The sequence below is a fragment of the Psammomys obesus genome, unplaced genomic scaffold, assembly GCF_907164565.1.
Source record: "Psammomys obesus unplaced genomic scaffold, mPsaObe1.curated_primary_1811, whole genome shotgun sequence".
Lineage (NCBI taxonomy): Eukaryota > Metazoa > Chordata > Mammalia > Rodentia > Muridae > Psammomys > Psammomys obesus.
The window spans coordinates 22,993,962-23,009,788 of NW_026596034.1; the positions used below are offsets into that span (position 1 = coordinate 22,993,962).

Here is a 15,827-nt window from a genome sequence, read left to right on the forward strand (position 1 = left end):
AAAGTGTGTCAGGGGCCGGGGGTGGCAGCTGTGTGGGATTGGCCCCAAGAATACCTCTGGTCACATTTTGCATCTGTCTTTCATGTTTTGAATCTTTGGAACAAACAAGCAAACAACCCAGGAAGCCTGAAAACGCAGCTCGGTTGGTAGAGTTCTTGCCTAGCATGCACGAGGCCCTGGTGTCTGTTCCCCATTGTCACATAAGTAGGCGGTGTGTGCCTGTCATCTTTGATAGATGGAGGCAGAAGGAGCTGAAGTACGAGACCTTTGAAGACTACACAATTTGAATCCAGACTGGGCCTCATGAGATTGTTCCTAAAAATGACCAAACCAAACAACAAACAAACAGACAGACAGGAAATAGGCTTAACTAGAACTTGGCTGCCTGTGGTCTGTGTTGGTGAATATCCTCCCGTGCAGGGTGAGGATGAAATCCTCTAGAAACTTCGTTACCACAAAGCATTTTGAACACTTAAACAGTTTAGGAGGTATTTTCCTTTCATCTCCAGCTCTTATTTCCCTGAGTGTGCATGAACTTATCTTTATTGCATATGTTCGATACAAGTCTCTAGGTTATTTGTGGTTCCCGTCCCAACAGCCTCTCTTAAAACAAATGCAACCCTTATAGATAGAACACAATAAGATAAACACATTTGTATCGATCTCAGAGTAGTTCTTAATAGCAGTTTCCCAAACTTGCTGATTGATAAGTCTACCATGGGGAACTATATCCCTATGAAAACAAAGGAAGTCCAGAACTTCCAAATATCTAGTTACTGAATCACCTCCAACGTTACCCGAGTATAGTTTTGCTTAAAGGACATGTACTGTATAAGTTTGAAATAACTTTTAAATACAATTGTCAAATGTTCAAACCCACAAATGTTTATGCACAGATGATTCTGGACATTAATTTATTTAAAGATAATTTAAAGAGAACAGCCCAGTGGTGATGGCTTATGACTTTAATCCCAGCATGCGGGAGGCAGAGGTCGGCCGGTCTCTGAGTTCAAGGACAGCCTGGTCTGCAAGTTCTAGGACAGCCAGGGATACATAGAAAAGTCCTGTCCAGAAAACCAGACTGACTGACTGACTGACTGACTGACTGACTGACTGAATGACCAAATGAATGCGTGAATGAATGAATAAATAAATAAATAAATAAATAAATAAATAAATAAATAGAGTATAGTATTTATTATATGGCTGTGTTCTGACAGCTGTAACAAAATTCATGAGGCAATTAACTTAAAAAGAATAGGTTTAGCTGGGCAGTGCTGGTGCATACCTTTAATCCCAGCACTTGGAAGGCAGAGGCAAGCAGATCTCTGCGAGTTTGAGCCCAGCCTGGTCTACAAAAGTGAGTCAAGGACAGCCAAAGCTACAGAAAAACCCTGTCTCGGAAAACTAAAAAAAGAAAGAAAGAAAAGAAAATATTTTTCTTGTGTTTTTGGTTCTGGAGGCTCAAGACCAAATGACACTGTTATTTTGTCCTCTGGCACATCAGAGCGGGAACATAGAGTAAGCCACTTGTCCTATGATACAAAAAGCAAAGATGAGACTGGGGTCTCACAGTATTCTTCAAGGACACTCCTGTGGTCTGAAGACTGCCATTAGGCATTAGGAAGCAAGCTCTTAAGCACAGGACAGGGTGGGCAGTTAGCGTCCAGACAATAGCACTGTCAGGTGTTCTTGGCTTATGTTTTAGCTGTTCCTGGAACATGTAATTTGCCATTGAGAATGAGTCATCAAATTCAAATGTAGACAGCCTTTAGAAGAGGGGATAGATTGAACTGTTACACCCATATGTCTTCTGGATCACCTCATTTTGTGAATCTTCTTTCCTTTTAGGACCCTTTCTCTGGACCCCAGCCAGAAATGCTCGTGTTTCCCAAGTCTCACCAGGGTCCCAGAAGACAGAAACGAGACTGGGTCATCCCTCCCATCAGTTGCCCAGAGAATGAAAAGGGCCCGTTCCCTAAAGATCTGGTTCAGGTGGGGAAGGAAGGTGGTAGAGAGGGGCTGAGAGAGAAGAAGATGAAAAGACTCAATGTCAAGATCTTTCCTTGCCAATTCTCTTTTGTTTCTGTTTTGTGTTCAGATAAAATCCAACAGGGACAAAGAAACGAAGGTTTTCTACAGCATCACAGGCCAAGGAGCGGACAGACCCCCTGTGGGTGTGTTTATCATTGAGAGAGAAACAGGCTGGCTGAAAGTGACACAGCCTCTGGATAGAGAAGATATTCCCAAGTACATCGTGAGTTTCTTAGATACTTGTTGACAATTGGGTAACAATTGTCAAATTTGAGGCCGACCTGTGTTTTATGCCCAGGTCAGATGCCTTGGACATATAAGTAGCTTAAGTTACCTCTGGATGTGTTGATAAAGTGAAGACAAGAGAATGATTTGGGATGGTTAGTTCTTGTTGCTGCTGTTCCTTACAGGACAAAAGTGGGGATTCTTTACATCCTACATGAGCACGGATAGAAGTGGTCAGAGTAGGCCTGGAGAGATGGCTCAGTGGTTTAGAGCACTTGTTGCACTTGTGGGGAATCTGGAGTTCAGTAACCAGCCTCACATCAGGTAACTCACCACCACCTGAAACTCCAGCTCCAGAGGCTCTGATAATCTTCTGACCTCCATGGATAACTGCATGAAAGTACGTGTGAATTCACACACACACACACACAGACACATACATACACAGATATGCATAAATTAAAAGATGCCAGCTTGGCTGGAGAGATGGCTTAGTGGTTAAGAGCACTGATTCTCTTGTAGAGGACCTGGGTTTGGGTCCCCACACCTATGTGACAGCCTGTAACCATCTGTAACTCCAGTTCCAGGGGATCCGGTGCCTCTATGGGTTCCGTGTTCACATGTGTTACACATACATACCTGCAGGCCAAACACTATACATGTTAAACAAAAGAGGGGGATTGTTGGAGAGATGGCTTCTCTTCCAGAGGACCCTGGTTCAGTTCGCAGCGCTCACATGGCCGCTCACAACTGTCTGTAACTCCAGTTCCAAGTGATCTGACACCCTCACACAGGCATAAATGCAGACAAAACAGCAGTGCATGTAAAATGAAAGCAGTAAATCTCTTTTTAGAAGGTGTCAACTTGTTCTTGAGGCTGGCGACAAGTTTATTGCCTAGACAAAATGTATTCAGATGATGATGACAGAGAGCAAATGCTACTTCTGGGACCTGGTTCCAATGTGATCTGAGGGCAGAGGGAGCTAAGCTGTAGATGCTGGATGTAGAAAAAGCCCGAAGGAACATTAGACTGACGGCTGGAGAAAAATTACCCCGGCTGATGTGAGACTGTGTGTACACTGCTGAACAGCTCAACCAGTGCTCTCAACACTGAGCTATCTCTCCAGCCAGGCTGACATCTCATGTGTATCTGTGTATGTACGCACCTGTGTGTGTGTGATCATACATGCTTTCGTGCAGTTATCCAAGAGCCTCTGGAGTTAGAGTTTCAGGTGGCTGTGAGTTACCTGATGTGAGGCTAGGAACTGAAGTCCAGATTCTCTACAAGCATACGTAGTACAGACTCATACAATGGGTGGTGTGCTCGCTAGCCTTGCGACTTAATTCTCTGTGAGTTCATTAAGCAGCAGCACACGGTGCGGAAAATTCTCACATGGAGGGACACTCTAGCCAGACTCCCTCTCCTGGCTCTTCTTCCCGGTCAGGGTCTAAGCAGCCCTCACTTGGCTTTCTTGCAGCTCTATTCTCATGCTGTGTCATCAAATGGGCAAGCAGTGGAGGATCCCATGGAGATTGTGATCACAGTGACAGATCAGAATGACAACAGGCCGGAGTTCATCCAGGAGGTCTTTGAGGGATCTGTTGCCGAAGGTGCTGTTCCAGGTAAATCAGTCTCAAGGAACTGAGTATCCAGAAAGGCACTTGGGTTCTTTGGACCTTGAAGCATGGCATTAGAACTTGGGGTCAGGTCACTGAAGTTCAGGCATGTGCTTTGGAAGCCACTGTGAGGGATGAGGTGGAGGCGTGGGGGAGCAGATACAGCATTCTGCCTGTAGAAACATGGAGAAATAGAAACAATAAAAAGAACAATTTCCCTAGGGCGGGGCGGGGCGTGCATGCAACTCTAGTTCCAGGGGACGGATGCACCCTTCTGGCCTTTATGGACACCTGCATGTGTTGTTGTTAATAATAATGAAAACCACAGTAATGACAATAATTATTAAAAATAAAAATATTAAAAGAAATAAAATAAGAACTAGTAGAAGGAAAAGAGAAGGACTTTAGGGATACTTTAATTTATTCCCAACACTGTCTTTCTTCCTCACACCACACCTGAATTATAGACTTTGAGTTCCCTGAACACAGCTTTGGTGTGAACAGGTTTGGTGCTCCCTTCCCTGGCAGTTTGATGAGAATTTTAGAAATAAAAACTGTGATAAAGTGTGGTTATCTCCTAGACTAGGTTTGTCCTGAGTAGTCATGAGCAGATCCCAATGTAGCGATTACAACCTGTTTAAATCTTCTCTCCTTCAACACTTCCAGGAACCTCTGTGATGCAGGTCTCAGCCACTGACGCGGATGACGACGTGAACACCTACAATGCTGCCATCGCCTACACCATCCTCAGCCAAGATCCGGAGCTGCCTCACAAAAACATGTTCACCGTCAACAGGGACACAGGGGTCATCAGTGTGCTCACCTCTGGGCTGGACCGAGAGGTAGGGCAGGGCTCAGGAGGATGGCAGTTGAAGGCAAATGCACACTAAATCCCACAGACAGTGCGGCCCTCTCATAGTCAGTCAGTGTGAGTGGCTCAGCTCGGCATCTCAATACCTGCCCGGAAGCTCTGTGTCTGGAGGTGGGCGGCCTGGACAGTTAAGCAGGTGGTCAGATACTTTCGTACCTGTATGCAGTGGGCTGCACTGGGCTTGGGGTGCTCTGGAGCAGGCTCTGATGCCATGTGTTTTATGCCTGCAGAGTTACCCTACGTATACTCTGGTGGTTCAAGCTGCTGACCTTCAAGGTGAAGGCTTGAGCACAACAGCAAAAGCTGTGATCACCGTCCTGGATATTAACGACAACGCTCCCATCTTCAACCCAACCACGGTAATTCTGCGGCTTCTTAGTTCCGTGAAAGGTTCTTCATTCATTGTTTGCAAGCCAAGTTTTGCTTCTGTGCATGGGTGAGCCTTTGAAAGCCCTTTCCCGGGTTAGTGAATGTGAACTGCAAGTTTAGAAAACCAACATCCTGGAGTAGCTACTGCCTTTGAGATCTTTCTTTCTTTCATCCTCGGCCTGGGGTCCCTTGGCACAGGGCTGTGTATTGCCAAAGCCCCTGAAGAATTCATGTCCTTAATTCTGCCTCTTTATAGCATTTGTGGATCTCACTTATTCATCACATTTTCTGAGTTTACCTTCCACCCTGTTTTACACACTGGAGATGTGTCAACACAAAGCTGACAAGTTTTCTATTCTTGTGGAATTTACCGTTTATAGGAATTATTATTTGGGGGGGATGGATGGTTTGAGCCAGATCTTATTATGTGACCCAGCCTGGCCTCCAACTCAATAATATATATTCTAAATGCTGGTTTACAGCTGTAAGATGCCATGCCCAGCTTTGTAAGAATTACTGAGACACACACACACACACACACACACACACACACACACACACACTTTCAATTAAATTAAAATTGTATTGCCCAGGTTGGCAGGCAGATATGTAATGCCATGCTCAGCTTTTTAGTTTTGGAAGAGAATGTTGTACTTTACTGAGTTAGTTAGAAGTTGATTTAGTGGTTAGTTAGCAGAGGCCTGAGTAGTGTAGATTCAACAAAATAGGATTGACCTGATTTATTTTCCTCTTAGGTCACGAAAGGCCCAGGGATAATTGCTCCTTCATCATTTATCTTTTTCACTGGTTGCTAATAGAAATTAGAGAGTAGATAGGGGTTGGGGCAAATAGCACGCGTGTCTTAGGATCACAGTCAGCAGACAATGGGGCCAGCAATCATTCTTGTAGCCAGGGCCTTGGCAAACTACTTCAGGTGTTTATGAAGGCCTACTCCTAGGACAGTTACCTCCAATCTTGGAGACTCATACACTTCTCTTGACCTTACTTGTCCTACCTGTGTTCTCCAGGCTTGGGTCCTGGCTCCATGCTCACTATCATCTTGTCACTAATGACCCGGTTTGTCCTTTGCTCTGCAGTATGTGGGTCAAGTGCCCGAGAATGATGCCAATGCCTATATCACCACACTCAAAGTGACTGACAACGATGCCCCCCACACTCCAGCATGGGACGCCGTGTACACCATAGTCAATGACCCTGAACAACAGTTTGTTATCACCACAGACCCCACGACCAACGATGGCATTCTGAAAACAGCCAAGGTTTGTATGGTGCTTGGTGAATGATGTGTCAGTAGCTGGACCTCCTTTATCCCATAGGGACAGGGATAGGGGAGAAAGGTAAGGAGTCTGAGGGTGGTACTAACAGAGCTTAGAGAAGCTCTCTTGGCTGTCTTGTTAGGCAAGTATGCCCCCCCTGATTTATTTATGTATATAATGTTCTATCTGCACCAGATTTCATGGTAGATGGTTATGAGCCACCATGTGGTTGCAGGGAATTGAACTCAGGCCCTCTGGAAGAGCAGCCAGTGTTCTTAACCTCTGAGCCATCTTTCCAGCCCCAAGGGTGGCTCTTTTGAAAAATGTCCTAAAGCCTGGGGCTAGGCAGCAGCTCTCAACCTTGGGTCCTGACCCCTTTTGGGGGGACCTTAGACCCTTGGAAAACACAGATATTTACATTGTGATTCATAACAGTAGCAAATTTACAATTATGAAGTAACAACAAAAGTAATTTTCACCACCACACGAGGAACTGTATTAAAGGGTCACAGCCTTAGGAAGGGTGAGAACCACTGGACTAGAAAAACAATGGCTCAGTGGTTAAGAGCACTTGTTGGTCAGCAAAGGACCTGGGTTTAGTACCCAGCATCTACATGGCAGCGTCTACATTTACCCACAATTGCTGGTAAATCTTTGGAAAATGCCCAAAAACATGTCTAAACTGAAAGTGGGGATGACTTACTAGTTGAATTTAGCAAAAGTTAATAGGTGCCAAGAGAGTCTTTAGAGCATTAATGTCCTCTTCAGCAAATGAGCAACCATGTTTGAGAAGTACTGTCAATCATAATGGTAGCTGAGCAGCTGGGGTTGGCACAAGCCTTACTCCCAGCACTTAGGAGGCAGAGCCAGGCAGATTGAGGCCAGCCTGGTCTACGGATCCAGTTCCAGGATCCCCAGGGCTGCACAGAGAAACCCTGTCTTGAAAAACAAAACAAAAAGAACAACAAAAAGTTGTAGCTGAAATTAAATTCTTTTGACTAAACATTTTTTTTAAGTAATTTATTATTATTTTATGCACATTGGTGTTTTACATGCATGTATGTCTATGTGAGGGTGTCAGAAGCACTGGAACTGGAGTTACAGACAGGTGTGAGCTGCCAAGTGGGTGCTGGGAATTGAACTTGGGTCCTGGAAGAGTAGTGAGTGCTCTTAACCACTGAGCCATCTTCCAGCTTCCCTAAGCATTTTATTTGTTCTATGGCAATGGTAATTGACTTCAGGGCCTTGAGCATGCTGGACAAATGAGTCACCACTGAGTCATACACCCAATCCCTGGTATTTTAACTTTTTTTTCCTCCTGTTCTCTAGGGCTTGGACTTTGAAGCCAAGCAGCAGTACATTCTACATGTGACAGTGGTGAACGTGGACCCCTTTGAGGGATCTCTTGCCCCTTCCACGGCCACGGTCACTGTGGATGTGATAGATATAAATGAAGCCCCCATCTTTGTGCCTCCTGAGAAGGTAGTGGAAGTGCCTGAGGACTTTGGTGTGGGTCTGGAAATCACATCTTATACCGCCCGAGAGCCCGACACGTTCATGGAGCAGAAGATTACGTAAGTAGGAGGATTTTCAATGGCGAGTATTGAATGGGAATTGGTATGTATTTATACTTTGTTTTGTTTTTTTTTGCTTTTTTTGTTTTGTTTTGAGACAGGGTCTCTCTATGTAGTCCTCACTGTCCTGGAACTTGCCTTGTAGACCAAGCTTGGCCTGGAACTCAGAGATCCTTCTGCCTCTACCTCCTTAGTACTGGCACTAAAGGCATGTTCCACCATGCCCAACTGCTTTATTGTTTTTTTTTAAACATATAATTTATGTAACTATAAATGCAATCATTTGTCTTGTAATAATACATTCTGAGGTAATGTGTCCATGACAAGTTTGTGGGAACTTTGCATAGGTTGTAAAGCAAAGTAGGATGGCTGCAGTTTCACTGAGGAATTGCCCTTATGTGGGCGGCCAATGGGGGTCAGTTCTTCTGCCATGTAGATCCAAGGCTTTGCAGTAAGCACCTTTCCCCACTGAGCTGCACCCCACACCCCATCCCTAACCCACCACATTTTTTACTAGAGGACCAGAGCTTAGTTCTCAACACTGGAGGCTCACAACATCTGTAACTCCAGTTCCCCGGGAGCTGATGCCTCTTCTGACCCCTTGCACCATGTGACACACACACGTATATCCAGGCACACACACATACGTAAATAATAGAAACATATATCTTGAGAGCAGTAATTATGTGACAAGTGACGAGGACCCGTGACCTTCAGTCCCATCCTGCTTGCTGATCCCACTCTAAGGTGAGCTTGTGTCCTCAGGTATCGGATTTGGAGGGACACTGCCAACTGGCTGGAGATTAACCCAGAGACTGGTGTCATTTCCACTCGGGCTGAGATGGACAGAGAAGACACGGAGCATGTGAAGAACAGCACGTACACAGCTCTCATCATTGCCACCGACGATGGTATGGAATTTAGTGGCCCCATCTGCATTGTGGCCTGGGCCCCCTCACTCTCCGGCTTGCTTCCCCCCTTGGCCTTGGCCTTTCTTTTTTGGAGTCACGATTTCACTCCTTTTCCTTTATCCGTAAAAGAATAGTTGGTAACACGATTCCAAAATTTAAATCAAGTAGAGTTTTTCTTTGTTCTTGTCCATCTCTGTACTTGAAACTCACTCCTTCTTATGGGAACTTGGGTTTGTATCCCAGATCTGTGGCTGTGAACTTATTATCATTTTAACCTTCAATTTTTTTTCTTTTCCTTCCTTCGTTTCTAAGATTTATTATGTGTACAGTGTTCTGCCTGCATGTACACCTGCACACCAGAAGAGGGCACCAGATCTCATTATAGATGGTTGTGAACCACCATGTGGTTGCTGGGAATTGAACTCATGACCTGTGGAAGGGCAGCCAGTGCTCTTTACCACTGAGCCATCCCTCCAGCCCCTTATTTTAAATTTTATATGTATGAGTATTTTGCTTGCATCTATATCTGTTTACTACATTTGTTCTTGCTGTTCATAGAAGTCAGAAGATCCCTTGGAACTGGAGTCACAGATAGTTATGGGCTACTATGTGGGTGCTGAAAACTGAACCCAGGTCTTCTGTAAGACTAACAAGCACTTTATTTATTCATTCATTCATTCATTAATTTATTTATTTTCTGCTATGCAGCCCATGCTAGCTTGGACCACCTTTTTTTTTTTTTTTTTTTTTTTTTTTTTTTGTGTGAGGGAGTCTGGTCCACTGGAACAGAGTTACAGACGGTTGTGAGCTGCCATGTGGGTGCTGGGAATTGAACCTGGGTCCTCTGGAAGTGCAACCAATGCTCTTAACTACTGAGCCATCTCACCAGCCCCCTAACAAGCATTCTTATTCACTGAGCCATCTCTTCAGCAAGTGGGAATTGACCACTTTTTTTTTGAGACATGGTTTCACTATATGAACACACCATGTATCCCAGAAGGCCTCAAATTTGAGGTAACCCTTCCTTGCCACATCCTGTGAGGTTCTAAGATTCCAAATGAGTGCTACCACACTTGGCTTTTTCTTGTTAAAAGATCTGCTGGAGCCAGATTTCTATAGGAGGCTGAGGGAGGAGGATTATAATTCCAAAGGCTACATAGTGACGCTTTGTCTCAAAAGCAATGAACCCTAAAACTTAAATGGATGCGTAGTGTTACACTGGCAAAGAAGAAAGCTGCCTCTGATATGAAAAATATTCCAAGACATTGTACACAAGCTGTGCCATAACCTTGTCAGAAAGCAGGGACACAGGGTCCCTGACAAGCTAGGTCAAAACCCGACCTTTCAGAAGGTGATAATATCGCTTAACTGTGACAGCCTTTCTGTTTTCTCTTAGGTTCACCGATTGCCACCGGCACAGGGACTCTTGTCCTGATCCTGTCTGACGTCAATGACAACGCTCCCATCCCAGAACCTCGAAGCATGCAGTTCTGCCAGAGGAACCCACAGCCCCATGTCATCAACATCATCGACCCAGACCTTCCCCCCAACACGTCCCCTTTCACTGCTGAACTCACCCACGGGGCCAGTGTCAACTGGACCATCGAGTACAACGACCCAGGTGTGAAGTCTAGCTCCGTGTTCAAAGAGGCTCTGCCTGTCCCGCTTCTGCCTCCCACTTCAGGATTTCCCTTCCGGCTCCAGGCGGACCCTCCCTCCCCTTGATATTTGGCCCTAGGTCCCTCTACATTTCACGCATGCGCCTTTCCCTCTAAGACATACTGCACGGTAATGAGAACCCCGAGCGGTTCCTTCACCTGGCACTGGGTGTAGGCTGTGTCCTCTTCCCTACGAGCATTTCCATCTAGGGAGCTTTCTGTTCTTTCCCTTCCCCCACTCTCATCATTTCTCTGTTTCCCGTGCCCCAGGACAAGAGTCTCTCATTCTGAAGCCAAAAAAGCCCTTGGGGTTTGGCGAGTACAAGATCAATCTCAAGCTCATGGATAACCAGAACAAGGACCAGGTGACCACGCTGGACGTCCTCGTGTGCGACTGCGAAGGGGCCGTCCACAACTGCATGAAGTCGGGATACGTGGAGGCAGGGTTGCAAGTGCCCGCCATCCTGGGGATTCTCGGCGGGATCCTGGCTCTGCTGAGTAAGTGCCGCTGGCAGGGGCAGCCTCGAGAACTGAGAAGGGCCATTTCGAGGAAGAGCTTGTTGTTAGGGTACAGAATGAGCTGGTGCTGAGGCAGAGAGGAGCCCGGGATCCTTCTGTTCTGTTTCTTTCTGTGCCTCCTACGGTTGTGTGTGTGTGCATGTCACCTGTGCCCTCAGTCAAGTGGGAACTCAGACCCAGGATGCCTGGTGAGGATCCCCAGAGGCTTCATGCTGATCCAGTCCCCAAGTGATGCTGAGCTTGCAGGCCCACGTGTATGGGAGCAAGGTCGTGGCATGCCATCCTCATTAGCACGGTGCAGGTTGGCTGCTACCGTCATCTCCCCATTCCACCTTGGAGGGCAGATGAGAGAGGGAGTTGAAGACCACCTAACTGCAAGCTGTTGACATCACTACCGCTCACGTCCCATGGGCTCAAATGAGCCCAAAAAATGCGTGCGAGGCAGAGAGAGTGGACGGTGGGGTGAGCAATGAGTATGGCCGAAAAGATGAAGGAGAGTAAAGATGATGGAGGGAATCTGGCCATTTCTCTCCATCAAAGCTTTTTATTTCTTTAGGTTTGTTTTATTAGACTTGGCTAAAGTTGGGAAGATTCTCATATCAGACATCTAAAGCAGAAGTGGTGCCAGGAACCAGATATCCAACTTGTTTATTATTTTGTTGTGTTTTTTGAGAAAGAGTCTCCTCTATAGTCCAGGCTGGCCTGGAACTTATTATGTAGCCCAGGCTGGACCTAAGGTAGTCCTCCTTCAAGTGGCTAGGCATCTGCCAGCTGCCTGCCGTTGCCACCCTTCGGTCTTCCTTGCCTGCGGCTCATCCCTCTTTCCCATGCTTTCTTCCCTGTCTCCAGTTCTGGTCCTGCTGCTCCTACTGTTTCTACGGAGGAGAACCGTGGTCAAAGAGCCCCTGCTGCCCCCAGATGATGACACCCGGGACAACGTGTATTACTACGACGAAGAAGGGGGTGGAGAAGAGGACCAGGTGAGCTTTAAAGCTGTAGAACTTGAACTCTGATTGCGGGGTGTCAGATAAGCTATTTGAGTGAGTCACCCCCACTGTACTGCTGATGGAGCACAGAACCCTATGACTCAGTGGTACATAAGAAGTCAGGTGTCTTCCCCAGACACTTTTGTGTTCTCTGCAGCAGTTTTTGATGGCATCGAGGCTCAGACCATCTGTGCATCAGTGAGGATTCAGCTAATCAGGCAGAGTTTTGCTGAAAGGCCCTTAGCTGCAGCCTGTGTCTAGGTCTGTTGTGAGGTAGCCTCATGTGGATTGCAGGAGGCAGCACCCTTACTGTCTTGTTGCCTGAAGCCCCCTCATGTGACAAAGCCCATTATTGACAGACAGGAGACTACTTACGTCAGCTGTGGTGGGGAGGAGGGGAGTGAGCATTTGCCAAGCTATAACCCAATAGTTGTGTCCTATGAAAGGAGTAAGACACAATAGTTTAGGATCATAGGACCCCCCGAGGGCTCTCGTTTCTTTTGGTTTGAATTAGGATACTCTCAGTTTGGAAACTGTCATTTCCTATGTGTTTGGGCACATGCTCATGAACACCAGGCAGGGTAGTTCTGGCACAGTCTGTGATGACATGAAACAAACCCAGCCCTGTGTACGCAGCTGCTGCTTCTTTCACTTGTTGCCATGCTTCTGCTCTTCTCTCTAGGACTTTGATTTGAGCCAGCTGCACAGGGGCCTGGATGCCCGACCTGAAGTAACTCGAAATGATGTGGCACCCACCCTCCTGAGCATGCCCCAGTATCGCCCTCGTCCTGCCAATCCGGATGAAATCGGGAACTTCATTGATGAAGTAAGTAGGCAAAGCTGTGAGTGCAGGCACAGTGCGTTTCTGAACTTACAACTGAGGAGAAAAACATTCCAAAGGAGGAGAACCTTCAGATTGTTGCCTTATGGGGTGGGGTCTGCCTGTCTGGATCCCCAAGACACAAGCAAGATCTACTTGGAGAGATTGAGCAGATCTAGAAACAGTTCCAAAGTAAATTTAGTTTGGCTTCATGAATGAGTTCCCTGCATTCACTATAGCTCTTTGGGATAGTATCCTTGGGCAGCTAAGGCAGCTCAAGAGGTAGGTAAAAAGCAGCTTCTGAGCAACCAACATAAATGCTGGGTGGGTGTGCTGGCCTCCTATTTTTCAGTGTTCAGATTAGACTGTCCTGAATGAGCAACCTCTAGCTAGGTTCAGTGGAAAAACCCTGTCTCAGTAAATAGTGGGGAAGAGACTTTGAAGACTTGTGCTGCTGATATCAACCGTGGGCTTTCACATATACATGTGCACACACATGTAAACACAAATACACGATGTGCATGGCACATACAAAGTGTATCCCAGTTTACCCAAAGGCCCATATAAATAGCATCCATCATGTAACATACCCATATATTATTGTATGTGTCAGAAATATGTGTCAACTCTAATGGAAAAGCTTAAGCAGACAGTAGGAGATGTGGTTTGTTCTGATGGAAGACAAGGCTCAGCGGTCTAGTCTGTTGTAGGTAAAACATATAATTCTTCTACCTGCCTGCTCCATTATCTTGGAGTCTTATGGCCTTGAACTTATGATCCTCCTGAGTTCTGGGCTCAAAGGTGAGCGCCACCACTGCCTGGGGTCAGTTATATTTCTATTACTGTGCTCAGACACCACGAACAAGGCAACTTACAGAAGAAAGTCTGTATTCGGTTCTGATTCGGTTCTCCACAAGTTTAGAGTCCATGACTGTCATGGCAGCAGGAAGATATCTATGGCTGGGGCTGAGAGCTCATGTTTTGATCCATAAGCAGGAGGCAGAGAGAAACAGGCAGAGAGACAGAGAGCAAGCTAACTGGAAATGACTGGTCCTTTAAAACCTCAAGCCTAGGCTGGACATTGGTGGTCCACGCCTTTAATCCCAGCACTCAGAGGCAGGTGGATCTCAGAGTTCTAGGCCAGACTGCTCTGAGTAATTTCCAGGACAGCCAGAGAAACCTTGTCTCAGGGTGGAGGGGCGGCTTAAGCCTGTCCTCTGTAACACACCTCCTAATCCTTCCAGGTAGTTCTAATGGGGACCAAGTATTCAAGCAGTATGTAAATGTGGGTGCTTTGTACTCTCTATGTGAACCTGGAGCTAGAGAGATAGATGGCTCAGAGGTTAAGAGCACAGGCTACTTTCCCATAAGTCCTGAGTTCGATTCCCAGCAACTACATGGTGGCTCACAACCATCTATAATAAGATTTGGAGCCCTCTTCTGGCATGTAGACACACATGCAGGCAAAAACTTCTAATAAATTTCTGATCCCCTGACTTCACCCCTCAGAATTAACATTTAAAAATAATAGTTGGCATCCATCCTTTGAGGATTTTTTTGGGCTGAACTGTTATCTATATGTACTAGTATGATTGCTCTCACTCTTTTTAGCCTCTCTCTCTCCATCCTGACCGGTGGCATGAAATCCTTACTGTAGTTTCTGGGGACCTCATCCTGACAGGCAGTTGTCTGTCTCCCTGACATGTAACAACTTAAAATGATTTAGGAAAAGCGTCCGTGGCTTGTTCTTCTGTGCTGATGTGTATGCCTGTAACTACTCCCTGGTTGCCTTTTCGTGTTTTGGGTGTTGCTTCCCTCAAATGCATAGTAATAAACACGGCACCCTTCCCTTTAGAACCTGAAGGCAGCCGACAGTGACCCTACGGCGCCCCCTTACGACTCTCTGTTGGTGTTTGACTATGAGGGGAGCGGTTCCGAAGCTGCTAGCCTTAGCTCCCTGAACTCCTCCGAGTCGGATCAGGACCAGGACTACGACTATCTGAACGAGTGGGGCAACCGCTTCAAGAAGCTGGCTGACATGTACGGCGGTGGAGAGGACGACTAGGGCTGGAAAGTGGCCTCCAGGCGGAGCCCGAGGAGATGCAGAAGAATGTTGCCAGTGGCCTTTCAGCTCCTTCCCTGGGTCTGTAGAAGAGACACTCATCTGAGATGCATGCGGTTTGCGGGCCCCCTCAACTTACCAGCCTTCTGGTGTTGGGAGGGGTTTCACTTATTCTTGATTTTTTTTTTAATACACCCCCCTATCCTCTACCCCTGCAGCCCTTTCATGGATAGCAATGAATCTGGGACTCTACAGTGAGCTGGAGCCCCAGTTCAAACTTTATTACTTTAAAATGACAGTTCGAGCATCAGAACTGTCGGCCCGCAGTGGCCGTTTTCCTTCATGTTTAAGAGGCAGGGGAGGGGATTTGCCCTACTTCTGTTTTACTGTGTAGAGACAGTGGTTTGTTTTTTTGTTTTTGAGCTACGGATCTAGGCAAGTGTCCTGCCCCAGACACACGGCCCCCAGTCCTTTGCCCGACACTATTTTTTAGTTATGTGCTTTCCCTCAATTATCATGTTTGTGTTCTGTATTCTAATAGCCATGTATGCTCCTGCATTCTGTTTTCCTGCCCAGGTGCTATTTCATGATGCAGAAATGACTGGGTGAGAGACAGGTATCTTGGTGTGAGCACAAAACTGAACTGGATAATGTGCGCTTCAAGAACCTTTCTTGGTTTTCCTTCCTCACCTCCAGAGTACTCACTTGAAATGGGCATTCCTTGTTTGGAGTCGCTGTTTTGTGGGTGAATGCCATAGTGGGATATGTTGCTTTGGCTTTCTACGCAATTCTGTGACCTGAACATTCAGGAAGGTTTTCAGGCACCACTTTTTTTTTTCTTATGTTTCTTTCATACCAACACACACACACACACACACACACACACACACACACACACACACACA

At 46.3% G+C, this 15,827-nt stretch overlaps 1 protein-coding gene across 1 annotated transcript in view; it reads left to right on the top strand.

The window, feature by feature from the left end:
* Cdh1 (cadherin 1) overlaps window positions 1–15,827 on the top strand; it is a 69,117-nt gene extending 53,290 nt beyond the window's left edge. Inside the window, exons 4-16 of the mRNA XM_055621125.1 lie at window positions 1,852–1,995; window positions 2,102–2,257; window positions 3,737–3,881; window positions 4,542–4,717; window positions 4,977–5,105; window positions 6,213–6,395; window positions 7,722–7,966; window positions 8,732–8,877; window positions 10,274–10,498; window positions 10,806–11,033; window positions 11,904–12,034; window positions 12,723–12,866; window positions 14,716–15,827. Of these exons, the coding sequence (XP_055477100.1) occupies window positions 1,852–1,995; window positions 2,102–2,257; window positions 3,737–3,881; window positions 4,542–4,717; window positions 4,977–5,105; window positions 6,213–6,395; window positions 7,722–7,966; window positions 8,732–8,877; window positions 10,274–10,498; window positions 10,806–11,033; window positions 11,904–12,034; window positions 12,723–12,866; window positions 14,716–14,925 (2,262 nt within the window). The 3' untranslated portion in view covers window positions 14,926–15,827. The remainder of the gene's footprint in view (window positions 1–1,851; window positions 1,996–2,101; window positions 2,258–3,736; window positions 3,882–4,541; window positions 4,718–4,976; window positions 5,106–6,212; window positions 6,396–7,721; window positions 7,967–8,731; window positions 8,878–10,273; window positions 10,499–10,805; window positions 11,034–11,903; window positions 12,035–12,722; window positions 12,867–14,715) is intronic.